At 54.1% G+C, this 27,929-nt stretch overlaps 1 protein-coding gene across 1 annotated transcript in view; it reads left to right on the plus strand.

Annotated features, from left to right (window-relative positions):
* The first annotated feature begins 732 nt into the window (after window positions 1-732).
* The window catches only part of ATOH8 (atonal bHLH transcription factor 8), a 46,656-nt gene continuing 19,459 nt past the window's right edge, over window positions 733-27,929 (plus strand). Inside the window, exons 1-2 of the mRNA XM_055400299.2 lie at window positions 733-1,899; window positions 14,908-15,099. Of these exons, the coding sequence (XP_055256274.1) occupies window positions 1,144-1,899; window positions 14,908-15,099 (948 nt within the window). The 5' untranslated portion in view covers window positions 733-1,143. The remainder of the gene's footprint in view (window positions 1,900-14,907; window positions 15,100-27,929) is intronic.

Consider the following 27,929-nt stretch of genomic DNA (forward strand, 5'->3'; position numbering starts at 1 on the left):
TAATAATAACCAAAGCTTCCATTGGACTGGCCCCTCCCATGTGCCTGGGGCTTAATTTCTCACAGCCATGCTATGATTTAGGCGTTGATGTTCTCCGAATTTCTCATTTCATAGATGAGTAAATCCGGGCTTAACGGGCAGCCTGGGGTGAGGTGACTTCAGACTCTCACAGATGCTGCGTCGAAATCCGAAGCTTCCACCCTGATCGGCCTCTTTAAACTCGCTGCGTGACCGTGGGAAAAGCCCGTTCCTTTTTTGGAACCTCAGTTTCCCTGTCGCTTAGGCTTTCTGCTCCTGGTTCCCCTTTGCTCCAGAGAGTGACCCAGCGGATGGGACTGCGGTGCAGGGTGGCCTGAGGGTCTTGGGCAACCCCAGAGCCTTCCTCCTCCCCTAGCCCCCCACGACCTCACCCTCTTCCAGGAGAAGTCGCCGTACCGTTTCTTTCTCGCCTGACAAGCTGGGGTAGGGTGGGGGTAGGTAGGTGGTGCTGGGTGGGGGTAGGTAGGTGGTGCTGGGTGCGGAAGGTCACTGAGAGAAGACAGTCTAGCTCCGATGTGGGGAAGGGCCCAAGGGCCCAGAAGCCATGTGCTCGGGAGCAGACTGTCCCGCGGGAAAAGAGAAGCGCCCGGGACTCAAGGAGGGGGCGGGGAGGGAGACTCGGAGGAGGCAGGTTCTGGGCAGAAGGGCTGGGGGTGGGGGGAGGCAGAGAGGACGCGGACAAAGGAGGCGGCCGGCAGCCCAGCTGTTTTGAAAAATGCTTCCTGTTTCTTTAAAGGCGCTCGCGGCTCGGGCGGCCGGGGCTGGGGAGGCGGCGGCGCTGACTGATCTGGGGAACCGGGCTTCTGTGTAAACTGAGGCTAAACAAACACAGATGGAGCGCAGCGGGCGTTCTCCAGAAACGCTGGCACGGCGGCAGCGACTTCAGATGACACTCTGAGCGCTCCGGGAACGGACAGCCCGGCGGCGCAGCTGCCCCGGGGCGAGGGGGAGAAAGGGAGGGAGGGAGGGAGCGAGCGAGCGAGCGAGCAGGGGGAGAGCTGGCGACTCCGAGGCGCTGAGCGCGGCGGCCGCCCGGGCAGAGCGAGCGCGGCGGGCGCGCTTCCCGGGCAGCCCCACGCCCCTGCCTCGCGCGCTACCCGCGCCATGAAGCACATCCCGGTTCTCCAGGACGGGCCCTGGAAGACCGTGTGCGTGAAGGAGCTGAACGGCCTCAAGAAGCTCAAGAGGAAAGGCAAGGAGCCGGCGCGGCGCGCGAACGGCTATAAAACTTTCCGATTGGACTTAGAAGAGCCCGAGCACGGCGCCACCGCCACCAACGGGCTGCGGGACAGAACCCAGCGGCTGCAGCCAGTCCCGACCCCGGTGCCAGCCCGGGTGGCGCCGGCCGTTCCCTCAGGTGGGGGCGCGGACACGGCCGGGGAGCGCGGGGGCGCCCGGGCGCCGGAGGTCTTGGACGCGCGGAAACGCGGCTTCGCTCTGGGCGCAGTGGGGCCGGGACTCCCCACGCCGCCGCCGCCGCCGCCGCCTCCTGCGCCCCAGGGCCAGGTACCTGGGGGTCCCGAGACACAGCCTTTCCGGGAGCCGGGCCTTCGTCCCCGCATCTTGCTGTGCGCACCGCCAGCACGCCCCACGCCGTCGGCGCCCCCGGCGCCCCCAGAGCCCCCGGTGCGCCCCGCGCCCCCGACGCGCCCTGCGGAAAGTTCTTACTCGTCAATTTCACACGTAATTTACAATAACCACCCGGATTCCTCCGCGTCGCCTAGGAAACGGCCGGGCGAAGCTACCGCCGCCTCCTCGGAGATCAAAGCCCTGCAGCAGACCCGGAGGCTCCTGGCGAACGCCAGGGAGCGGACGCGGGTGCACACCATCAGCGCAGCCTTCGAGGCGCTCAGGAAGCAGGTACCGGCTCCCAGCCACACACCCTCACTGCGCTTGGGGATGGCTGCGGGAGTGGGTGGGCAAGTGGCGGGGCGGGCGCGGTGGGGGGACTTTAAGGAGGATGAGGGTGTGGATAAAAGGGCAAGTAATGCCCGCCTGGTTGGTCCCAGCGCCGAGACAGGTATGGGAACGCCTGGGGCAGCGATCTTTGCCTCACTTTGGTATGGGTCTTAGTTTGCAAAGTGGGGATGAAGGTTCGAGATCTCTGGCCCTCTTTACTGCCACTTCCATCCCCTTTGGGGTGACCCTGTCTGCGAGTCTGACTTCAGCCCTCATAGTTCACTTTTATGGCAGCGAATATTTGTCTCCCGGAGTCCCTTGGGCGCGCGAGGAGTGGAGAGGGGAAATGTGGGAATCTGTCTCCGGTGGATAAGGGCGGAGACCCTTACCCTTCTGGCAGACCCGGAATGGTGCTGAGGGGTGGTCCTGGTTTTGCCAGAATATGTGTTCCGCCTTCCGGGGAAGCCTGTCGCCCCTTTCTCAGCCTCCGCCTCCCCGCAGGGTTGTCCCTGCCCTCAGATTGCTTACACACTCTGCACACACCCCCAGCCCCCGACCACCCCCCCCACCCCCCGTCCTTAAGGACCCTGGCTATAACCCTTCCCCAGGAATTGGCTGGAGAGAGTCTTTCCTGGAGATTCCCCTTTACTGCTGACCTTCAGTGCACATGGAAGAGGCAGGTCTGCTGAGCAGGGAACTGGTTGATAGGGGATCTTCAGAAACTAGTTCTGGAGTGGGTTAGGGGCTTCTTAGTTTAGGGCAGGTGGCAGCTGTCCTCACCAGACACTGTCTTCTTGGGGGGATGGGGAGGAATATTTGTCCAAAAATTCCCTGTAGTGGGGAGTGGCAGTTTTACAATTCCACTTAGACAAGATTGAGACTGCCCAGGAGTTCTAGGCTGTTCATTTTCATAGAGCAAGGAGAGATCTAAGAAGTGAGTGGTAAGTGCCCTCTGCCTCCACTCCACACAGGGCATGGGGAAGGTTGAGGGGGTGGGTGGATGTGACTGTTCTGAATGGTCAGGATTTCTGCTTGCTCTGCAGCTGACTTCCTGTTTGACTTCAGGAAAGTTACTCACCCTCTCTGGGCTTTAGCCAGTAACAAAGGATTTCAGAAAATATGATATTTTTGGATTACACTCTCTCTGCTTCCTCCTGTGAGTGGGTTGGGCAGTGCCTGTGTTCATCCCTGGGAGAGAAATTGAACTCCTGGAGAAAAGAGGCCCTATGACTTTTGAGCCAAAGTGTCTCACTTGGGAATGGGTGAGCTGATTGGTCAGTGAGGTGGAGTGGTGGGGTCAGATAGCAGTCACGGACAGTTGGGACCCTGGGCAGTGGGCCAGGTGGAGAATTCAGTCTCACCTTCAGGTAGCAGCCTGCTACCTGCCCCTCAGGATGGAAGGCTGAGATGAAAAGAGATGCCTGTCCACCTGCTCACCTTGAAGCTAGGAAAACCCCCTCAGACTGGGGAGGTCACGTGCCCAGAGCATCACAGCTGGTGAGCAGCAGGCCAGGGCTGGCACCCAGGTCCTCTGACTGCCAGTTCCAGGTTCTTTTTACTCCTCCAGCTGCCTCTTTCGATTCCAACAAAATATTCATAGTCTCTGTGTGTTCAACTGCATCTTTTTTGTCCAGTGGCTTTAACTTCTTTTAGTAATAAATTCCATCTTACCTGATCTTAACATCCCTATCAGTTGAATTAGCTTTCCACTTATTGGAATGTAAAACTGGGGCCCAGAGAAAGAAGGAAGGGGACTCTTCCCAAATCACCTAGTGGGTTAGGAAAGATGATAGAAGTTTCTAGAATGCCTGCCTGGCCAAATGCTTCTCACAGTGTTAGCTGTATCAGTGTCCTGGGCCCCCCACCTGGACTTACAGTGTCATTTATAGTTGGAAGGTGGGCAGACACAAGCCTGACTCTCTGAGTCAGGATTGTTAATCCTGGTTTCCTTTCACTTCTGCCCTTCTTGTGAGAAAGTTCTGTATAAAAGGGACAAATTCAGGGAGAGAGTGCGGGCACACGCACAGGTACACACAGCTTTATGTATACGCGCAATCAGTACCCGTGCTCTTAAGCGCACACCAAGTGCTTGGACAGAAACATCCGCTCCTGTTTGTTGTCCTCCTGGCCCAAAGCATCTGTCCTTTCCCCAGAAAGGCTGCTGGTGGGCACCTGTTTGTTATCTGGGAGCAAAAGAAATTGCTAGGGCACTTCTGGTCCCCAAAGCCCAGGGTCCAGGACCCAGGCCACACTTACCACGTCCACATCACACAGCCCCTGTCCGGTGGGGAAAGTCCTGTGTCCTGGAGGCACTCCTTCCTCCTCTGGACCTCAGTTTCCCTCCTGTAGAAGGTGTGAATGTGTATACACACACACACACACCCCCATGTGCGTGCCCCTGTCCAGAGAGGCTGTGGCTCTGGATTTAGGCTTGGTGGTGGTGGTTTAGTCACCAAGTCATGCCCGACTGTTGCGACCCCATGGGCTGGACTCCTCCAGGTTCCTCTGTCCGTCCATAGGATTTTTCCAGGCAAGAATACTGGAGTGGGTTGCCATTTCCTTCTCCAGGGAATCTTCCCGACCCAGGGATCGAACCCAGGTCTCCTGCACTGCAGGCAGATTCTTTACCAACTGAGCTACCAGGGAAGCCCTTGGATCTAGGTTCACGCTTGACTATCTGAAATGGGCCCCTGAGAAAGAAGCGAAAGGTAAGAGTCTGGTTCTGCCTGAAATGAGACCTTGGCCATTGCAGCGCTGAGGTCTGTGGTGAGACTGTGACTCTGGTCTGGAGTTCCGTTTCCCTGAGCAACTTCCTGGTACAGTGAAAAGAGTACGAGCAGGAAGCCTGGAGGCCAGCATTTGAGTTCTGTCTCTGCTGTCTGCCTCTTGTGTGACCTTGGACAAGTCATTTTCTCTCTGAGCCTCAGTTACTGAAACTGGAAAACGGTGATAAAGCTTACCTCGTACACAGCTTCTTTGCAAACATCGAAAGAAGAGAGGAAGGGAGGCTGTAGGAGGAATGAACCTTTCTTGAACATCCACAATGTCCTCAATGCTGGGCAAAGGCCTTGACAGATGTAGAAATAAGAATTCTATAATCATTTTCTTAACAGTCATAGAAACTGCCATCAATCTGTGGCAGCAGTCAAAGCAACTGGGTTCAGTCACTCAGTCATGTCCGACTCTTTGTGACCCCGTGAACTATAGCATGCCAGGCTTCTCTGCTCTTTAGTATCTCTGGGAGTTTGCTCAAACTCATGTCTGTTGAGTCGGTGATGCTCTCCAACCATCTCATCCTCTGTCACTGCCTTCTCCTCCTGCCCTCAATCTTTCCCAGCCTTGGGGTCTTTCCAATGAGTTGGCTCTTTGACATCAGGTGGCCAAAATATTAGAGCTTCAGCTTCACATCAGTCCTTCCAATGAATACTAAAGGTTGATTTCCTTTAGGATTGACTGGTTTGATCTTCTTGCTATCCTTTGTACTGGGTCCTGGGCTAAGCGTGTTATTTGTATTAGTTCATTTAACAAAATAGGTGTTGTCCCATCCCCACTCCCGTTCCACCTCCATTTCACAGATGGTGAGACTGAGGTTCAGAGAGCTTCTGTAAATTGGTGGCGGTCTCCCAGCCTTTGGCTCCCAGGCCTCATGAGTTTTGCACTGTTCATTTCCCTGACTTGCCATTCACTAGGCTCCAGGGTGTGTGTGCCACTCTCATTGCAGAATCTGGATTCAAATCAGTCAATGAGTCACTCCAAGGCTCAGACTCCTAACAGCCTGGTGAGCGCCCTGGAGATGTCCACCCCCAGCAGAGGGAAGCTTGACAGTCTCCTGTTTTGTCCAACCCACCATATTCTCAACCAGGGAAGGAACGGGGTAGGAGGCTGCCTAGCCATAGCAGTGCAGGTTGGGGAGGAGGGTGGGGGGTGGGTATGCAGGGCAGATGGTCAGGCCACATGCCACCAGCCCAGCTGCGTGGGGCCCTCCCCGCCACCTCATGTGAAGGCCATGTGTGTACAGCTGGGCCCGGCCCATGTGCGGGACTGCGCTGGGCCAGGTGGGAGGGGGTTCAAGGGAAAGCCTGGTGTTGCTGGGTGAGGGAGGGGAGGGGCCTGAGCCCATGGGCCTCGGCCTTCCCTGACAGAACCTTCTGGCTCACAGGCTGTGCTTGCCCACAGGGCATCTGGGGTGCGTGCAAGATTTCCTCTCTCCCAGAGAAGTGTAAAGCCCCTCAGCATTGGAGGAAAAGCAGTCTGGCCAGGCAGAGGCCTGGATCAGCAGGGCAGAGCCCTCAGGACCTGCTGAGGTGCCTCTTCATGAGTGAAAGTGTTAGTCCCTCAGTCTTGTCCAACTCTCTTCGACCCCATGGACTGTGACCCGCCAGGCTCCTCTGTCCATGGGATTCTCCAGGCAAGAGTCCTGGAGTGGGTTGCCATTCCCTTTTCCAGGGGAACCTTCCCAACCCAGGGATCGAACCCAGGTCTCCTACATTGCCGGTGGAGTCTTTACCGTCTGAGCCACCAGGGAAGGTGCCATGGTCTTCTGGGGAATCCTCCACAAGTAAACTCAGGGTGACCCAGCATGGGGCATGAGAATGGCGCTCCCAGCCCCACACCTCCCTCAACCTCAGACTCCCTAGGATGCCAGGGGGCCATGGCAGCCTGTGCCCCACTCCTCAGGGAATGAGGGACAGGCCTGCTTGCGTCCAGAGGGAAGAGGAGTGACAGAAGCCTCTCTCCGGCCCCTTCTCATCCAGTCACCAGGACAGCTGCCTTTTGAACCTCTTTGCAGGGGGTGAAGTACCTTACCTTGCCCTGTGGTCACACATATGTAGTCCCACCTTCCCACTTCACAGGTGAGGACACTTACAGAGGTGGAACGAGTGACCAGGATTTGTCCCATCTGGCTCCGGGCCAGGGCTCATAAAGACTTAAGGCCAGGTTTTCAGGGTTCAGCCTCATTGCTGGGAGTCAGGTTGGGATTTTGTTTAGACAGAACTTGATAAGGACCTCGAATGGCTCTGTGTGGAGAGACTTCACCCCAGGAAGCCAGCGCTCCCTGATATGAGACGATCAGGGAATACTTTCAAATGAATCAGGTGCTCAGCTGTGTGCCGAGGACATGAGATGCTGGAGCTCTGTGGGTCCAGGACCCTTGGTGGGCCTCTAAGGATGGGTCTGAGGAGTGGGTAGGAGTTGGCACAGAGGCAAGAGGGCTTCCAGGCCTCCCCTGCATTGGCTGGTTGGTTCCTGGCTGAGGTTCTCTGTTGCCCCTCCGAAGAAAATGGCAACCCACTCCAGTATGCTTGCCTGGGAAATCCCATAGTCAGAGGAGCCTGGTGGGCTGCAGTCCATGGGGTCGCAAAGAGTCGGGCACGACTAAGAGACTAACACTCACTTACAGTCCTAGCCCCTCCTTACATCTGCCCATGGCGATTCCATTCTGAGGCAGCAGGTGTTCTCACGTCCATTTATTGGTGAAGAAACTGAGTCCCCTAAGCTTGTGGCCCCGCCTAAGGTCATGTGGATGGCCCAGAGTAGAGCTAGGTCCTCAGCATCTTAGGCCAGGGTCCTTCCTGCTTTCTCCCACTTGCTGGAGCCAGAAGAGAGTCTGGTAAATAAGTGGGATGGAATCTTTTAGAGGCATGTGGGACCTTGAGAAAATCCCCACATGTGCTCCTCTGAAGCTTAACAATCTTTTTTTTTTTTTTTTTGAACAGAGGAAAATTTATGCGTCGAACCTGGACTGGTCACTTATGATAATATACATGCTACAATTCCATTCTCTCCAATCATTCCACCTTCACCCTCTCCCACAGAGTCCCAAAGACTGTTCTGAATGCCTATGTCTCTTTTGCAGTCTCTTATACAGGGTTTAGGTTACCATTTTTCTAAATTCCATATATATGCGTTAATATACGGTATTGATGTTCTTCTTTCTGGCTTACTTCACTCTGTATAATTGGCTCCAATTTCATCCACCTCATTAAAACTGATTCAAATGCATTCTTTTTGATGGCTGAGAAATACTCCATTGTGTATATGTACCAAAGCTTTCTTATCCATTCATCTGCAGATGGACATCTAGGTTGCTTCCATGTCCTGGCTATTATAAACAGTGCTGCAATGAACATTGGAGTACATGTGTCTCTTTCAATTCTGGTTTCCTCGGTGTGTATGCCCAGGAGTGCGATCGCTGGATCATATGGCAGTTCTATTTCCAGTTTTCTGAGGAATCTCCACACTGTTCTCCATAGTGGCTGTACTAGTTTGCATTCCCACCAACAGTGTAAGAGGGTTCCCTTCTCTCCACACCCTCTCCAGCACTTATTGCATGTAGACTTTTGGATGGCAGCCATTCTGACTGGTGTGAAATGGTATCTCATTGTGGTTTTGATTTGCATTTCTCTGATGATGAGGGATGTTGAGCATTTTTTCATGTGTTTATTAGCCATCTTTATGTCTTCTTTGGAGAAATGTCTGTTTAGATCTTTGGCCCATTTTTTGATTGGGTCACTTAGTTTTCTGGAATTAAGCTGCAGGAGCTGCTTGTATAATTTGGAGATTAATCCTTTATCAGTTGCTTCATTTGCTATTATTGTCTCCCATTCTGAAGGTTGTCTTCTCACCTTGCTTAGAGTTTCCTTTGCTGTGCAGAAGCTTTTGATTTTAATTAGGTCCCATTTGTTTATTTTTGCTTAACAATCTTTTTATTTTTAATTTTTGTCTGTGATGGGTCTTCATTGCTGTGCATGGGCTTTCTCTAGTTGCAGTAAGTGGGGGCTAGTCTCTAGTTGTGGTCCTCTGGCTTCTTATTGCGGTGGCTTCTCTTGTTGCAGAGCACAGGCTCTAAAACACAGGCTCAATAATTGCAGCCCACGGGCTTAGTTGCCCCGAGGCACGTGGGATCTTCCCGGACCAGGTATCGAACCCTTGTCCCCCGCATCGGTGGGTGGATTCTTAATCACTGGACCACCAGGGAAGTCCTGAAGCTTAACATTTCTTGTGGGTTGAGCATCAGGCAGGTCCTTTTACTTTCTTGGAAGTTTTGCTGGAGTTGGAGCCAACTGACCCTGCTGCCTCCTTTGGCCTCTGTCCTCTGAGCAAGCTGAACGAAAGACTATAGTGGGCTTTCCTGCAGGTGGTGTGGTGGCTGGGCGCTGGGCCTTCTGTGGATGCTTAGAGAGGTGATGCACTAAGGCCGGGGTCCCACGAAGTCCAGAACTCTCCAACCCTTGCTCAGAAGGGTGGGCTGTCCACCTCCACACCATATAGATACATCCACTTTAAAAAGCACAGATACCACTTTGCCGACAAAGGTCAGTCTTGTCAAAGTTATGGTTTTTCCAGCAGTCATGTATGGATGTGAGAGTTGGACCATAAAGAAGGCTGAGCACCAAAGAATAGATACTTTCCAACTGTGGTGCTGGAGAAGACTTTTGAGAGTCCCTTGGACAGCAAGGAGATCAAACCAGTCAATCCTAAAGGAAATAACCCTGAATATTCACTGGAAAGACTGATGCTGAAGCTCCAATATTTTGGCCACGTAATGGTGCAGAGCTGACTCATTGGAATAGACCTTGATGCTGGGAAAGATTGAGGGCAAGAGGAGAAGGGGACGAAAGAGGATGAGATGGTTGGATGACATCACTGACTCAGTGGATGTAAGTTTGAGCAAACTCTGGAAAATAGTGAAGGACAGGGAAGCCTGGCGTGCTGCCGTCCATGGGGTTCCAAAGAGTCAGACATGACTTAGTGAGTGAATAACAACAAGATACATCCCCTGGAGAAGGGCACGGGAACCCACTGCAATATTCTTGCCTTGAGAATCCTATGGACAGAGGAGCCTGGCAGGCTACAGTCCATAGGGTCACAGAGAGTCGCACATGACTAAAGCGACTTAGCACACACACATGCAGATACATCCACATCGCCAAGCAGTTGCTTCTGGCTAATTGGAAAGAGCTCAGCTAAGGTGTGAGTTCAAAACCCAGCTCATCTTTCATCAGCTGAGAGATACTGGAAGTGCTTAAACACCCTGGGCATTAAATACATCTCACAACAGCCATCCTTTGCTTGGCCTTAGTAGATTGCAAGAAACAGCAGGGGGTGACCTGGTTCCAACAGCCATGGAGGGTACACAGATGTTATTCCCACCTTCCAGATAAGAAAACTGAGGCTCAGAGAGGTGAAGGTACCTGTCCAAAGTCACATCCTACTCTTTGGGATTCAGATCAGCTCTTTCTGCCTTACCTTGACTTCCTAGAATCAGATCTGCATTAGGCCAGGGTGCTCTGAGTTGGGTTTTTTGGGGGGCCTGGTTGCTGCATCCAGGGGCGTGGGCACGAGAAGGACCTGGAATTAACCAGATGAGCTGAGGAACACCTGCTCTGGAAGCAGGAGGAGTCAGAGTGAGCTGCCAAAAGGGAGGTCTTAGATGAGTGACCTGGGGCCCAATATGTCTCCTCTCTGTTTCCTTGTGTGCAGATGGGGTAACAGTCTTTATTTGGGGGGCTGTTGCAATGGGCTAAAACTACCTATGAATAGTGACCACAGGGCCAGGTAAACAACCAGAGCTCAGTAAATGGTTTTCTTATTAGACCTGGACTTTGAGAGAAGCAGTGGGGCAGAGTGACAAATCTGGGACAAAACTGGCTCAGAACTTGGCATGGGAGCTCCTAGGTTGGCCTTGACCTCATCTGTTACTCTGTGGTCCCACAATGACCCCGGATCCCCACGAGCAGATCCCTTCTGAGAGCCCTGCTCCCGACTGGCAGATGTGGGTACATGCTAAGTTGCTTCAGTCGTGTCCAACTCTTTGCAACTCTATGGACTGTAGCCCGCCAGGTGACTCCTAGAGTGGCCCCTGGGTGACAGCGCTCTAGGGCCTGTGTGACACAGCTGTGCTTGCTGTCCAGAGCCTCCACAGGCAGGCCCTCCCTTCCTGGGTGCAGGGCGAAGGGGCTGGGCTGCTTCTGAGACCCCTGCCACTGTTCTAGGACCCCCAGGAAACTTTTTGTCCCACGGACCTTGTTTATTTGTTCAGGCTGATAAGCAAGATTCTCTGGACTCTGGTTGAGAACAGGCAAAGTGCGTTGTTCTACAGGCTTTTTTTCAGATGAATTTGGTGGTGTGGTCAGTGCTTGGGGTGGGGGGCAATGTACAGGAGTTGGGGGAGTTGGCAGTCCATTTGTCTCCTCCCTGCCCCTCCCTGGGTTTCCTAGCCTGGTGAGGGGCGAGTCCTTGGCTGCTGGAGGATGTTGAAAGGTGACTGCAAACCTCGCCTGGGCCCTGGGCTGTGGTCTCAGGACCCCGGGGGGGGGGGGTGGGTAAGGGATGCGCAGGTGCTACTTCCTGGCTCCAGATCTCCTGCTTCTCACCCTCTCTGGAGCCCTTCTTAGGAGACTCTCTGCCACACCCATGGACATAACGCCCCTGACGGGCCATGCAGCGCATGCGCCGTCTCTAGTCCTTCCCACACTGTGCGGCCAGGCCTGTTAGAGATGTGAAGAGGACACCCAGGCCCAGGATGATCATGTCTCTTGCCCAGGGTTTGTGGCTAGACCAGGAGTTAGCCCAGGTGACCAAATGATGGGATGTACAAGCTTCACCTCCACACCAAATAGCTAAATCTTCGTCCGCAGAGAGAGAACAGTTTTGGAGAATTCCTGATGGTCCAGTGGTTAGGACTCTGAGCTTGTACTGCCAAGAGCATGGGTTTGATCTCTGGTCGGGGAACTAAGTTCCCTTCAGCCACATGGTGTGCACAGAAAAACAGAGAGAGAGAAGAGAACTTTCGTCTGTTCATTCAGTCCCTCATTTGACAAATCCTTTGGGGGCCAGTGATGGGCAGGATCTGTGTAAGGCTCTGCATACAGAGTTTCCCCTGACAGCTCACAAGGAGACCGACCGTTAAATGAGTCACAGTCATCAGGGGTTAAGAACAGAGGGGGACGATCAGAGCACCAGCAAGGGCAGGTACCCGTAGCCCTGGTGTAGGGCTGGGGGCCAGGTCAGGGAAAGCTCTTGGACACAGTGAGCTTTAACATGGGCTCCATTTGTGCGTGCATTTAAAGCGCTCATCTGAAGCAGCTCTCTCTCTCTTTTTAAAAATTAATTAATTAGGTTGTGTCGGGTCTTAGTTTCGTCCTGCAGGATCTTTTGTTGTGGTGTGTGGACTCTAGCTGCAGCACGAGGGCTTAGTCGCTCCAAGGCAAGGGGGATCTTCATTCCCCCACCAGGGATCGAACCCATGTCCCCTGCATCACAAGGTGAATTCTTAACCACTGGATCACCAGGGAAGTCCCTGAAGCAGCTCTTTTCCTTATGCTGTCTTGATCACATCACTGTTGACATTGGGGGCCAGGTTCTTCTTTGTTGTGGGCACACTGTAGGATCCTGAGCACTGTAGGACATTTAGTAGCATGCTTGGTCTCTACCCACTAGTGATGATCAAGAATTTCTGCAGGGCTTCCCTGGTGGCTCAGTAGTAAAGAATCCACCTGCCGATGCAGGATACACAGGTTTGATCCCTGGTCCAAGAAGATTCTACATGCCGTTGGAGCCACTAAGCCCGAGTGCCACAACTACTGAGCCTGTGCTCTAGAGCCCGGGGCTGTAATTACTGAGTCCACATGCTGCAACTAACGAACCCCGTGTGCCCTATGCTCCTCAACAAGAGAAGCCGCCGCAATGAGAAGCCCCTGCACAGCAACTAGAGAGTAGCCCCTGCTCACTGCATCTAGAGAAAAAGCCCAGGCAGCAATGAAGACCCAGCACAGCCAAAAAATAGATAAATAAAACTAAAAAACATCTGCAGACATTGCCAACTGCTGCTGAGGGATGATATTATCCCTGATTGAGAACCACTGGTCCAGAACAGTGCCTCATGTGTGTGTTGAATTATCCTGCAGTGGGGGCCCCACTCACTGTGCGATGAGGGTTAGTCAGTACCAGGTATCAGTGTTGGGGATGGATGTTGCATATACCTCCTGGAGAGCCATAGGGAGGAGGACGCCCTAGTCTTGGTTGCTGGGTATGCACGATTAGCCATTTAGGTGAACGACGCATCAGAGCAGCTCTATCAGTTAGCACCTGTCTAACCAACAGGTGGACTTTGTAGTGACATCTCCACGTTACGGGGGCTTCCCATGTGGCACTAGTGATAAAGAACCTGCCTGCCAATGCAGGAGATGAAAGAGACTCAGTTTCGATCCCTGGGTTGGGAAGATCCCCTGGAGGAGGGCATGGCAACCCACTCCAATGTTCTTGCCTGGAGAATCGTATGGATGGAGGAGCCTGATAGGCTACAGTACATGGGGTCGAAAAGAGTTGGACACGACTGAAGCAACTTAGCGTGCACACTCCATGTTTCGACACAGAACTGTGCTGCAGTCCTTGCAGCTTTTTGCTCAAGCAGTGGAAACATTGGTGGATGAGGTTAGAGACTCCAGCTTTTCGCCTGACACAAATTGCTGTGCCACTTGTGACTGTCTACTTGCCACCCGATGCGAAGAGCGACTCATTGGAAAGGACCTTCATGCTGGGAAGGATTGGGGGCAGGAGAAGAAGGGAGAGACAGAGGATGAGATGGTGGGATGGCATCACCGACTCAAAGCACACCGACTCAAAGCACATGAGTTCACGCAAACTCCCAGAGATAGCGAAGGACAGGGTGCTGCAGTCCATGAGGTCGCAAAGAGTCAGACATGACTGAACAACAAGTCAGTGATGAATGTCAAGGATGTCAGGTCTGGTTGGAGCTGTACTTATTAGGCACCTGTTGTATGCCCAGCAGCTTCCCAGGTCCAGAGATCAGAAAGAAGAAGAGAAAAGCATAATCCAATCACGTGTAGGCCTCCTAGCTGAGCATTGGCACTTTCCTCCGATCTGTTCTAAGAGTCTGGGTGCTTAGCTCTGCTTTGATGTTAAAGCGTGACTCTTTTTAAAAGTTAATTAGTTAATTTTTAGCTGTCCTAGGTCTTTGTTGCTGTGCACTGGGTTTCTCTAGTTGCAGCAAGTAGGGGCTACTCTCTAGTTGCGGTACACGGGCTTCTCATTGCGGTGGCTTCTCTTGTTGCAGAGCACAGACTCTTGGCACTCAGGCTTCAGTGGTTGCGGCTCACCGGCCCTAGAGCTGAGGCTCAGTAGTTGCAGTACACGGGCTTATTTGCTCCATGGCATGTGAGATCTTCCCTGACCAAAGATCGAACCCACGTTCCCTGCATTGGCAGGTGGATTCTTACCCACTGTACCACCGATGAGGGCCATAACCTCAGTCTTGAGCATTAAGTCCTCTGATGGTAGAATCCAGTTACTGTTTGTTGTCAGACCCCAAGTGTCCAGCAAGACGGGTGAATGAGAGAAGACACTGAATGAGAGAACAGACTCTCAGAGCAAAAATCATCTGTTCTGTCCAAGATTCCTTCTCAGGGAGCACAGGGGATGGAACTCTGGCCTGGGGGAAGCGCACTGTTCTTCGTGATTACTGGCATTCGGGCAAGAGCCGAGCCTGGCTTTCCTCCTGTGCAGCCTGGGAACGTGGATGACCCCCAGGGGTTGTGTGTGGGTGTAAACAGCAGGTGATTAGAATAGGGAATAAAATCCAGGTAGAGAGATTCCCTGGTGGCTCAGAGGTTAAAGCGTCTGCCTCCAATGCGGGAGACCCGGGTTCGATCCCTGGGTCGGGAAGATCCCCTGGAGAAGGAAACGGTAACCCACTCCAGTATTCTTGCCTGGAGAATCCCATGGACGGAGAAGCCTGGTAGGCTACAGTCCACGGGGTCGCAAAGAGTCGGACACGACTGAGCGACCGAACGAACGCAGAGAGATCAGACAAACCATCTCTGCCGCCCAACCATTCCCTCCCCAGCAGCGGCATGAACGGCCCCACACCTTCCTGGCCAAGGTGCCCCCGGGGCTGGTTCTCAGCAGTGACCAGGCAGCCCCTGCTGATGCCTTCTCACCCACCAGGTGCCGTGTTACTCGTATGGGCAGAAGCTGTCCAAGCTAGCCATCCTGAGGATCGCCTGTAACTACATCCTGTCCCTGGCACGGCTGGCCGACCTCGACTACAGCGCCGACCACAGCAACCTCAGCTTCTCCGAGTGCGTGCAGCGTTGCACCCGCACCCTGCAGGCCGAGGGCCGCGCCAAGAAGCGAAAGGTACGTGCCAGCTATACGGGCAGCAGCCTCTGGGGAGGATGGGGAGGTAGGGACCAGAATCCAGGGCGCCTCTTACTCACGTCCAGAGGCTTCCAAAGGGACCAGTAAGACCAGCCTCTTGGAGGCTTGCTGGGCTGAAACATCAGTTTCACGGCTCCTCAGGCCCCTGGGATTGTGTGTGACTCTATTCCTGGGGCTTCCCAGGTGGTGCTGGTGGTGAAGAACCCACCTACCAACGCAGGAGACGTGAGAGACAGGGGTTCGATCCCTGGGTCAGGAAGATACGCCGGAGGAGGGCATGACCACCCACTCCAGTATTCTTGCCTGGAGAATCTCAAGAAGAGAAGAGGCTAGCGGGCTATAGTCCATGGGGTGGAAAGAGTCAGGCACAACTGAGCAACTAGCGCACAGCATACTGGTAATGGGGCTCCTGGGTGCCAGGGTCAGTCCCCTTGGGCCTGTGTTTGCTCATCACTTAAATGAGGCTGCTGCAGCTGCTACTGAGTCGCTTCAGTCGTGTCCAACTCTGTGCGACCCCATAGATAGCAGTCCACAAGGCTCCGCCATCCCTGGGATTCTCCAGGCAAGAACACTGGAGTGGGTTGCCATTTCCTTCTCCAACACATGAAAGTGAAAAGTGAAAGTGAAGTCGCTCAGTCGTGTCTGACTCTTAGCGACCCCATGGACCGCAGCCTACCAGGCTCCTCCATCCATGGGATTTTCCAGGCAAGAGTACTGGAGTGGGTTGCCATTGCCTTCTCCATAAATGAGGACAGCTTATCTCTGAAGCTCTTTCTGGTCTTACGTATTCTAATGCTGAGTTCCCCACTCAGCCCCTGATTAACGTCATATTAGGGGAAGATCTCATGGACTGGTAACTGCCCAAGAGAGCCCTTCGGTATGTTTTGGGACTATGACTTGGCCTGTGGCTTATGTGAGACCGTGCATTAAGGCAAATCATGTTCATTCATTCATTCTGAAGGGATTCATAGAGTCCCAGCCGTTTGCTGAGCCTGCTGGGCAGGGATATATAAATGATAAACATGTGGTTCCAGCACCTCCGCAGCTCACAGGATGCTCAGAGACCCTCTTGCATCTGGATAAGGCAGGAGAGTATAGACAGGAGGCCCCGGAGGCCTTTGCTGGGGTACAGGAAGGCCAGGCAGAGGAGGGACAGGCTGCCTTTCCTGCCCAAGGGAGTTAGAAAGATCACCTTTGTGTAAGTGGTGTTTGAGCTGGGACCAGCAGGACAACCAGGAGATTGCTGAGCAGATGAAGCGGGAACAGCATTGGAAACAGAGGGAACGGTGTGTACAAAGCCTAGTGTGTTTGGAGAAATATGGGCAGGAGGAAAGGTGTTGGGCACAGCTTTGCTTCCCAAGTGGCTTGGCTTCTAGCATTTCCAGTTGAGGGTCATTGCTAGGCAATGCAGAACAGGGCTTGTGATGCAGCCCTCTGGATCTCTGTGCACACGAAGCTACAGGGAGAGAGACAGGCTGGGACCCAGTCCATGCCCCTAAGAAGGGTGGAGGTGGTTAGAGACGCCTGACTCCCCTGGGCATGCAGGGATGGGGAGAATGGCGGCGGGGGGAGGGGCAAGGTGACTCTGGCATCCTCCATCTGTTCCTTCCTTCCACCTCCTCCTTTCTTCCTGGCCTGCCCTCTCCCCATCCCTGAGCCCCAGCCCCCCTTTCAAGGAGGCCCTTCTCTGGGTTCTCCAGGCCTTCCAGAGACCCCTTCAAGAGGCTTCCAGGCAGAGAGACCCTTGTGGACTCTCCTGCCCACAGCAGGGAGGGGCCCAGCACATCCCCACCACCAGCCACTGCTGTGTTGATGGCACAGTTGCAATCCTGGGAGTGATTTGGCGTGGACCAATGAGGTGAAATCTTCATCTAGTGGGTGAGAAAGGAAGCACCACTGGCTGCTCGCAGGGCGGCTTTCCTCTGGAAAGTGACACGGATAAATTAAGGTCGTGATTGATGGCTCCATGCAGCGCTCTGTGACAAAGGAGGGTTGTAAACTCTGGGTGAACTTCCCCTGGCATTCGGGCGGTTGGAGGTGTGGATGGGCAGGGTGGGCAGGCACCATTTCCCCCGTTTATGTCCCTCCCCACCCCCACCTCAAGTCCTCCCCTCCCCCACCAAAGGCCAGAGTGCTGCCCTCCCCCCCTTCCCTGTTCTGTGGAGCAGAGTGTCCTGGGCTGGGGAAGAGGAGAGACACTTGGAAGGTGAGAGGAGAAGAAAGGGGAGTGGGGTGACGATGGCCAGCAGAGATGAGTTTTTGGCTTCCCCTGAAATCAGCCCAAATCTAAGACACCTTAGAGCCTGTCTGGTCCAGCCTTCACATTGTCCAGATTGGGAAATAGGTGTTAGATGGTGGGTTAGAGCATCAAACAGGCTTATCTAGTGGCTGAGACAGTAAAAAGAATCTGCCTGCAATGCAGGAGACCGGATTCAAGCCCTGGGTTGGGAAGATCCCCCAGAGAAGGAAATGGCAACCCACTCCAGTATTCTTGCCTAGAGAATCCTATGGACAGAGAAGCCTGGCAGGTTTCCGTCCGTGGGGTCGCAAAGAGTCAGACACGACTGAGTGGCTAACACTTTCACTTTTAAGAGCATAAAACAGCCCTGAGTTCAAGGCCTGGTTCACCACCTACTAGCTGTGTCATTTTGGACCCATTTTTTAACCGCTTCTTGCCTCAGTTTTCTCCTCAATCAATGGGGATGTGGGAGCGTCGGTGATTTCCAAGGCTGTTTGCAGTCTGATTTCCAAGCAGAGATCCTGCCTCACCTCTGAAGGGCAAGGGCCCCCTGGCATCCTGTAGCCCCTCCTGCCAGTGGGGTGTCCTGAGGCTGCCGTCTCCCGAGGACTGTGCCTGGACAACCCCCATTACCAAGAGGACTTGGAGGGAGGGCTGGGACGGGGTCCTGGAGCTGCTGGGACATCTTCAGGCCCCGCCACTGTGCTGGTAGATTATTGGCTGATCACAGCGTCACCCCATTCCTGCTGTGTGCCTTCCTGCATCTGTGTCACCATGCAGGTAGGTAAGTTTCAAGCTGTCCTCAGAACGGTCTTCAGTGTCCGCCGAGTGACCCTGAGTAGCTTGGATAGGCTGTGTTTGGTTAATCAGAACTCCTGGAAATACATCCCTTTATTTGCTTGTTCATTCATTCATTCAGTGTTTATCAAGCACTGGCAGTGGGGTGTATGTTGGGAAATCCCAGCCTGAGCACGTGGGTGCCACGCTGGGTGTTAGCAATGAGGTTTGAGCCTCCCAAGGCTCTGTCGATGGGCTTCCCCGTGGCCCAGCAGTCAAGAATCTGCTTGCAATGCAGAAAATGCGGGAGATGCTGGTTCTATCCCTGGGTTGGGAAGATCCCCTGGAGGAGGGCATGGTGACTCACTCCAGTATTCTTGCCAGGAGAATCCCCATGGACAGAGGAGTTACAGTCCATAGTGTGGCAAAGAGTCAGACAGGACTGAAGTGACTGAGCACACACACACACAAATACACACACACACACACAGAATCTCTGGACAGAGCATGTGGAGGCAGCGGGGCGGCAGAGGGTGGGGGTTTCAGATGAAGCCCCTGTTACCCATCCCCTGCAGCCACTCAGGGCGACCTGAGGGTTTGGGGATGCAAGAGAGTCAGGTTTACATTCCAATGAAGGATAAAGAAAGGAAGAAACTAAAAAACATTCTGATGTAAGTGACCAGCTGAAAGGAAGTCCTCCGTAAATGATTACCAGCAAGCCCATCAATGGTACCCTGAGCTGTCCCACTCAAGGGTGGCTGCCTAACAGTTCATGTGCCCCAGGGGCTGGGTGACCTTTTTCAGGACGCCTCCTTGAGAGATTGTGCTCTGTGTCCACTGGTAAGCTGCCTTGTCCCTCCAGGCCTGTGTTAAGAATGGGATTTAAAGTGAACTTGACTTACCCCCTAGGCCCCAAGCGCATCCTTTTGCCCATCTCAGCCTTGCCTTGCTGGGGGTGGGCACCCACATCCCTTGACTGGTGAGTTCTCCATCTCTGGGCCTCACAGGATGTGACTCTGAGGATCCAGGATCCATCTGGAAGCCTCAGTCGTGCAGACAGGCCCATCAGAGGCTGCCCAGCTGAGAGACAGGTGGGAGGAGTAGAAGGGCTCTGCAGAGCTCAGCTCCGACTCCGGCCGCAGCCGGAGATAACATGCCTTAAGCACCTGGCTCTGGGCCATGTTTCCGCAGCTCCTGTTTTTAAAGCAGTGACTCCTGGGAGCTTCGGAGGAGGAGGAGAAGAAAGAGCAGCAGAGCTGTTCCACACCTGGGCTGGATCGGCATTGCTGGACCTCAGAATAGGAGAGGACCAGTTTCCCACGATCTAGGGCACTGCCTTCCAGTGATTTGAAGCTATTGAATAAAATAATAGCAATAATAACAACAACAATAATAGCAACAACAAAAGCAATACCAGCAGCAGCAGCTACTAATGTTGATGGTATAGTGTAAGCCCTGGTGATAAATGGCCAGTAAGTTCTTGTTCCCCACCAAGTTGCTCACAGGCCTCATGGCTGTTCCCTGGTGACTCAGTGGTAAAGAATCCGCCTACTAATGCAGGAGACTTGGGTTTGATCCCTGAATTGGGACGATCACCCAGAGAAGGAAATGGCAACCCACTCCAGTGTTGTTGCCTGGAGAACCCCCATGGTCACACAGAGAGAAAAGTCAGTCATGGTGCGCTGAGCTCGGGGCTGTACCAGTCGCCTGGGCAATGATTGGTGACCCCAGGCTGTGACAGTAGCCATCAGTGCCAGCCAGGCCAGGAAGGTGGGCTCTGCAAGTCTAGAGGCTGCTCCTCACCTGTGGGCAGTCTTCAACCAGAGGAGGCGGCAAGGCTGGTGTGGCTCCATCAGATTCACGTCATCCCCCTTCTGCCGCTTTCTGGGCAGGGGGAGCTTTTGGTGGCGATGGCAGGTTGGAGGGTAGTCGTGCTCCTCTTTGGAAGGGCATCTCAGGTGCAGACTTCTGTGCTTTGGTGCTGGGGGCACGCTGAGGTGGCACATTGGTTTTTGGGGTCGGGGGTCAGTGGGAGCCGAGAGTGTTGTCTGTCTGGTGTCTGAGCCCAGGCCTCGGACCTGGAGGGACCTGCTGTTTCTGTGGACTGTTCCTGAGCCCTGGAGTGTGGGAGACAGCAACTCCACAATTCCTGTGCCTCCTGTGTCCCCAGAGTGCCCACTGAGCAGCATGGTCTGAGATCTGTCCCCCCATTGCATATATGGTCACCTCCATTGGGGCTTTGGCTTCTACTTCTCCAAGGTGAGTTGACCCTGGAAGTGATTGCTATGGCCCTTTCTGGTCAGACTTGCCAAGCTGAGGTCGCTTCAGCCCTTTAACTATCTAAATAAGTAAATGTGTTTCCCTCCCTTCCCCTCTGCCCATCACAGGCATTTCACACAGATTTGGAAAATCACTCACAGAGACTGTTGGGACCCCAGTGCACCTCAAGGATACTGACAATACCTGCCATTCTTAGAGCCTGGTTCACACGCTATGCGTGGTGCTGGGTGTTAAGTACTTCTGACGGATCACCCCGTTGACTCCTCCCTCCCCCCATCCCTTCAAGGTGGAGACTGGTGTTGTCCCCTGCACGTGAGTGCTATCATTTCAGTCGTGTCCGACTCTTTGCAACCCTGTGGACTGTAGCCCACCAGGCTCCTCTGTCTATGGGATTCTCCAGGCAAGAATATTGGAATGGGTTGCCATGCCCTCCTCCAGAGCATCTTCCCGGCCCAGGGATCGAACCCCCATCTCTTATGTCTCCTGCATTGGCAGTCGGGTTCTTTACCATTAGCGCCATCTGGGAAGCCTGGTGTTGTCCCAGGAACAATGAATCCGAGGCTCAGAGGCCTGAGGAACTGGCCAGTAAGAGGTGCCCGGGGGGGCCCCCTGCCGCTTCCCTGTCCTGCCCCCTGCATGGAAATGGGGTGGCGAGAGGAGGTTCTATTTCTACAGCCTCTGGGCCATGTTACTGAGTTAAATACCATATGCTTTAAAAGTCCATGGAGCCCATCTCTGCTGGGAAAGAAGGGGGGTGGGTGGGAAACCACCATCAAATTCCCTTCTCGTCATAAAAATGGATGCAATTTATTTTTTCTGGCATTCCAATTACATAGACGTTTGTCGCCAGCTGTTTGTTCTAACGTGGAGCATTCTCTCAGCTGCTGTTTCCCCTCTCACATTTGACACCGTGAGTCCACAGGGCTGGCAGGCACTGGGCTGGAGGGCTCGTTTGGCCAGGGAGCCTCCCAGGTTAGGCTGGAGCTGGCTGCCCGGGAACGCGTGGCCGTCTGATGTTCCCCGGGTGGTCCCGAGGTGGGGGAGAGTCTGGGGCGCTGCCTTCCCCTCTCCTCTCACACTCCCCTCACTTCCTCCCGCTCCCCTCCCCTCACTCACAGGCCCCCACCCTCCTCCCCACTACACTGTGTGTGAATGAAAACTCAGGGTCTCTGACGGTGAGAAAGAAGCAAAGTCTCACACTCAGAAAATCACAGAGACCGTGGAAAGTCCCCTCTTATGCTTAAGCCACTGCCTCTCAGAGAAACCCCTGGAGCACCACTTTGATCCAGGGAACACCCTGGAAACCCCTTGAAAGACTTGGCGGTCCCCCATCCAGGATGCTATAGGTGGGGGTTCAGTTGAGAGAACCCTATAGTTCCTTTAAGTTTCTGTGCTGCTGTCATTTAACTTTAAGGCACATACAACAGGGAGATCCGTGGCAAGACCGTGAAGTAGGCGAAGAGTACTCTGGAGACCTGGGTTCACGTCCTGGCGCTGGTACTTTCTGCCTGTGTGACCTTGGGTGTGTTACCTAACTTCTCTGAGCCCCTGTTCTTGCGTGTGTAAAGGGAGAGCTTACATACCTTCCTTGCCGCCTTGCTGGAAGGCTTTATGGGATCAAGGCTTCCTTTATCCCATAGGAGAAAGGGCTGGCCTTTTCTCAGTGCCAGGAAGGAAATCTCATGAATTTACAGCTACAAGGTAACAGCTTCATATGGAACCCCAGGAAGGATCATCTCAGGAACAGGCAGTGCTGAGAATGGATGAATGACCAGCCCAAGGTAGATGAGGGCAAATCGTTTTGAATGGGGGATTCCTGTTTGTCCAGCACTCGGGGCAGAGCTCTGGCCCTGCATCCTTAAAGGGGATGAGCATCTCACCAGCCCAGAAACTCATGGGCTTTCAAAGTTCATGGAGTCATACCAAAGAACAAGCAATAACCAGTGGTTTTACATGATCATAATGCTATTAAACAGACTCTCACCCCGGTGGCTCAGTGGTAAAAGAATCCGCCTGCCAAGCAGGAGATGTAGGTTCGATCCCCGAGTTGGGAAGATCCCCTGGAGAAGGAAATGGCAATCCACTCCAGTATTCTTGTCTGGGAATTCCCATGGACAGAAGAGCCTGGCGAGCTACAGAACATGGGGGTCACAAGAGTCAGACATGATTGAGTGACTGAACACCACCACCACCAACACCAAAGGCCACACTGACTGGGTGGGGAGCCCCCACTGCGTGCCAAGCACCTCCCGTACTTTGTCTCCACCCCTTTCGCTAACCTTGCACTTCGGCACCACTTCCCCCGTTCGTTGCACGGAGGGGAAACTGAGGCCCCGAGAAGTGCAGTAACTTGCCCGAGGTCTTGCGCTAGAAGCAGTGGAGCCGCTTTGTTTCTTTGGTTCCAATCTCCAAGGGCTTCTCCTGCGGGCAGCAGGGCTCTCAAGTTCACGTACCGCCCCGCAGGGTGGCCCATGCCCTGGGAGACCCCCAGCAAACAGGGGTACAGGACCTTGTGGTGTGGGCGAGGGGAGCAACAGCTCTTATGTAAGCAGCCCGGCTGCGGGCTGCAGCGCGTGGAAACTCCATTGAGCCGCGGGGAGCCAATAGCCCTCCGCCGCTGGGGGTGAAGGGGGGTGGGCTGGGCTGGGGGTGGGAGTGTCAGCAGTCCCGATCCACCCCCACCCTCCCCGCGCCCCCCAGCGCCGCCGCCGCCAGCGAGGCCTGACACCGGGTTAAGTCGCCCGGCGGCCTCTGGCTGCAGCTGGGAGCGCGCCTGGTTCCCATTCGGGCGCTGTGGTTTTGATTAGCTGTTCCGCGAGGCAGGCCTGGTGGCAAGGCCCTGGGAGCTCCGCTGGAACACAGGGTCCCCCGCCCGGCCGCCGCGGCCCCCCCTCCTGGCAGCCCCAGACTCCAGATGTTCCGAGCGCTCGCTGGGAAGGCCTGCTGGCGCCACGGAGGGCAGAGGGCAGGGAAAGCACGCGAGCTGGAAGCCCAAGCACTCAGTCACCGCAGGGCTTGGCAGCCCGCCCAGCCCTCTGCTGGCACATTCCCCAGCTCTCCCCTGGCCATCTGTTCCCAAAAAACCCTTTCAGAGCCTCATCATCACTCACGATACAACAGCGCGAGCAGCTGGTTTGGAGGCAGCAGGGAAAACCGTGCAAAAGGTCCTTTGTGAGAGAGGAAACTCGCTTATGAATAACAGGGCTGGACGCCGTAAAAGTTGGCGGCTGGAATCCCTGTTTCTCAGGCGCCGCTGTTTTCTCCCGACTCTTTATCTCTGCTTTTTATTTCGTTTCCCCTTGTTTGCTTTTAATGTTGTTTCTTCCTCTTCTTGCACCAATTGTGACTTTTCTTGCTCCTACGAGGTGCCTGAAGGCCACCTCATTAGGTCTCCTGGACGATGCCCGACTGTTTTTTTTTTTTTTCCTGTTCTCTAAGCTGTTAAAATTGGGGATGGTTAGAAGTGACTGTTTTTGTAAAACCTTGGCTGGAGGAGACAAGGCAGGAAGAAGGTGCCCGGGAGGGCATAGTGCAGGCCCGGCAGCAGAAAGTCGTAAACTGGAGGAAGAGTGGAATGCAGAGAGGGTGCAGAGACCCCCACCGGCTCATCAGAAGGAGGCACTTAGGGAGAAGAGTGGCACTAATGAAACACCCAGTGCTGGACTCCCTGGCTGATTGCACTGTGACATGAAGCCTCTTTTAAGAACTGCTGCTGCTGCCAGAAACTTCTGGGAGATGTCTGCCTGGAATTTGGGCGCCTCCCAGGAGGGTCATCGGGGGCCCTTGGGGTGCTGGGGGAGTACTGGCCGCTGGGAGGCCCGCACTGCGGAGGAATTAGAGGGCAAGGCCTGTCTGCCTCCCTCTGGACCCTTGAGGAGGAGCTGAGAGTCGGGCCCAGGGTACCAGGTGGAGGGGGGGACAGGGCCGCCTGCCCAGGTGTCAGATGCTGGTGACGGCATGGGGGTGTTACGGGTCAGGGGCAGGGAACTGGGAGCTTCCTCTTTCCTCTCTCAATTCCTACCAACCTTTATTCCTTGCCTGCCCCCCACACTATTCCGTGAGACCCAAAAACGCAGCCACCCCTCACTCCAGCTTTGGAAAAAACCTGTCTTCCATACTGCTATGGGTTGTCGGCTCTTCCTACACCAGCTGAGGCTCTGGCTCTGGAGGGCATTTCATCTGCACTTTGGCTAAGACAGTAAAAGAAAGTGCCTGCCAAGGCAGGAGACACAGGTTCCATCCCTGGGTTGGGAAGATCTGGAGAAGGGAATGGTTACTCACTCCTGTATTCTTGGTGGAGAATCCCATGGACAGCGGAGCCTGGCAGGCTACAGTCTATGGGGTCGCAAAGAGTCGGACCGACTGAGCGACTACACTTTCACTTTTCTGTCATCTACACTTTACTGAGGTCGGTACGTCACACCTTTCTCCTCCCTGCCCATTTTCAGTTGGAGAGATGGCAGCTCCACATGACAAAATATTCAGATTTATCACAATTTCAGGGCAGCTGATCTCCTGATCCGAAGGGCTGGGCGTGGGCTGATTTCCCCCATCTCTGCTAAGGCCTGGGTGGGCAGGTGTGTGGTCTGGACGCTGAGGCTGGTCTCATCTTTGCCCTGGGGGCTGTGCGACTGGTGGCTTAGCACCATTGTCTTATCCAGGAGATGCCAGCCTGCCTCCCTATCTTTCCAGGGATCAGTGGCACAAAGGATGTGAAATTCTTTTGTGAATTCTGCCTTTCTTTCTGTGTCTCCTGGTCTTTGTGGGGCCGAAGTTGAGGAGGGCCTAGGGAAGGACGGGTGGCCATTGGCCTCAGGCCTCTGGTGATGATGTGGGGTCTGTCCAGTGACTAGAGCTTGCTTTCTAGCCCAGGGACTTCGAGAGAACCAGGGAGAGTCAGGGGGCAGGGGGGCAAGACTGCCTTCCCACTGGAGTGACCAGGCCTATCCTGCCCACTGCCCAGCCTTGAGCCCCTGCCCCTGGTACAATGGACAGCTGGGCACAGGGAGCACCAGCAGGCCCTAGTTTCCACCTGTCCTCAAGCTGGTCATCCTTTTTCTTCCTGCCCCCACAGACCGGAGGCAGACCTGTTCTAGGGGAAAGTATAGATCGCCGTCTTCCTTGACCTCCTGGTGTAAATGTTTCTAGAGGGTGAAGTAGGGAGCCTCTCACGCCTTCAAGGTGTTCATTCTCTGCCCAGACTTCACGGCCATCTGGGGCCCCACTGCCCAGCTCCTCCCTGGCTTGGTTCATCCCCACCTGAGCCCCTCCCTGCAGCTCTGCTGAGAGCCAGGTGTGACAGCCTCCCTGTCCAGCTTGGGACCCCTCAGGGGCTTCCCACAGGCACCTGCCCCTCCCCCCAAGTGACCTGGCTCCAGCCGGTCACTCTGGGTATCCCAATTTACACTCTAGCCACATGGAACTCCTCACCCAGAGGGGCTATTTTTGGCCTCTGTGCTCATACTGTCCCTTCTGCCTGGAATGCCCTTCTCCGCTGTCTGTCTGGCCACCTCCTGCTCATGCTGGAAGGCTCAGCTCCTCCTGGAAGCCCTCTCTGACCCCCACCACAGCCTCCTCAGGGCCCCAAATCTCGGCCACCTCCATGCCCTTACACAGGGGTGAGTAGAGTCTAATTCAGGCAAGCATCCTGTGATACACTATGAAGTTATGATAGAACATATTATATTACGTGATCCTCTATTATGTAATAATTTAGAGCTCGTTTCTTGTCATTATATTGTATTTTTACATAATCTGTTCCCTGATAAAGTATGTGATATTAAAGCTCTATACTGTGGATTGACATATACACACTACCACGTGTGAAGCAGATAGCTAGCGGGAAGCTGCTGTATGTAACAGGGAGCTCGGCTCGGTGCTCTGTGATGACCTAGACGGGTGGGATAGGGCTGGTGTGGAAGGGAAGTCCAAGAGGGAGAGGATATATGTATACATATGGCTGGCACTTCATTGTGCAGCAGAAACTAACACAACATTGTAAAGCAACTATACCCCAATTAAAAAAAACGCTGTACTGCATTACATTACACAGTGTATGTTTAATGTGCCTCTCTAGCTAGACTGTGAGCCCTTTCATCTTTGTGTCCCAGCTCCTGGCACATATATGTGTGTGTGTGTTAGTCGCTCAGTCATGTCTGATTTTTTGCAACCCCATGGACTGTCGCCTGCTAAGCTCCTCTGTCCATGGAATTCTCCATGCAAGAATATGGAGTGGGGGGTTGCCATTCCCTTCTCCAGGGGATCTTCCCAACCCAGGAATCAAACCCAGATCTCCCATATTGAAGGCAGGTTCTTTACCATCTGAGCCACCAGAGAAGCCCAATAGGAAGCCACTAAATAATGCACAGCATTACTTCCGTGAAAATCCACACATCTGGGGCTGAATGTTCCTGGGCTGAAGGCTAAGACTCTAGGAAGGATGAACTAGGGGTTTCTAGACACAGACACGGAAGTGCCCCTGGGCTCCTCCCAGGCTCCTGTTTGGGGAATTCTGGCTTTTGTTGGCTTGAATCAGTGAGAAAAGCTTTGCATTTTAGATCACAGAAACTCCTCAAGCAGCAATTTAAACTAACAGGGCTCCTGTTTCTCACAGTTAGGAAAGGTGAAGGGAGGTAACTATTCCCTGGCTCCAAGGCTCCGGTGATGCTAGGACTTCAGGCTTCATTTTTGGTCTTTACCTCATGGCTACACAATGGCTGCCACAGCACTGAGTACTTCATCCATACACTACATCCAAGGCAGGGCAGGGCCTTGCCAGTAAGAGCTTTTGTCTGTTCACCAGTTCAGTCAGTCCTTCCCAGACACCCCTTACCCAGGCTGAAAGAGGGGGTGCTATCCCTGAAACAGAGGAGGACATCAGGTCCTCTCAGCTGGGAGGGCAGCCAGGTCAACAGCCACATGGCTAATCTCTCAAAAGGTGATCCTGAGTTGTGACAGAGTGATTTTCTTCCCAGTGAGGCTAAACAGTGTCATAACCTTAACCACAGTACCAGAACCTCATCTCTGTGAGTCTGCCATTCCTCACTGCAGCTCCCAACATTGAGGGCCGGTAGCCCACGTGGTGCTAGTGGTAAAGAACCCGCCTGCCATGCAGAAGGTGCAGGTTCAATCCCTGGGCCGGGAAGATCCCCTGGAGAAGGAAACGGCAACCCATTCCAGTATTCTTGTCTGGAGAATACTGTGGACAGAGGAGCCTGGCTGGCTACACTCCGTGGGGTCGCAAAGAGTTGGACGTGACTGAAGCGACTGAGCATGGATGCAGCCCCATTTTCACTGGACAGCACTGAGGTCCAGAGAGCCGAGGTGACCGGGCCAGGCCACTGGTGGCCTCATCAGTCTTCACAGTGCTTTTCAGTTTGCAGAGCCTCTCACACTCCTTCTCCTCTTTAGTCCTGCAGTGACCTCCTGAAATCCACATTTCTAACTGAGCTAGATGAGGAGTCGGGACTTAGCGGGGTGAAGTCGCCAGGGGCCATCCAGCTGGGTGGCCGGG

The sequence above is a fragment of the Moschus berezovskii genome, chromosome 11 (assembly GCF_049115385.1).
Source record: "Moschus berezovskii isolate FMDL1 chromosome 11, NW_MosBer_1.0, whole genome shotgun sequence".
Lineage (NCBI taxonomy): Eukaryota > Metazoa > Chordata > Mammalia > Artiodactyla > Moschidae > Moschus > Moschus berezovskii.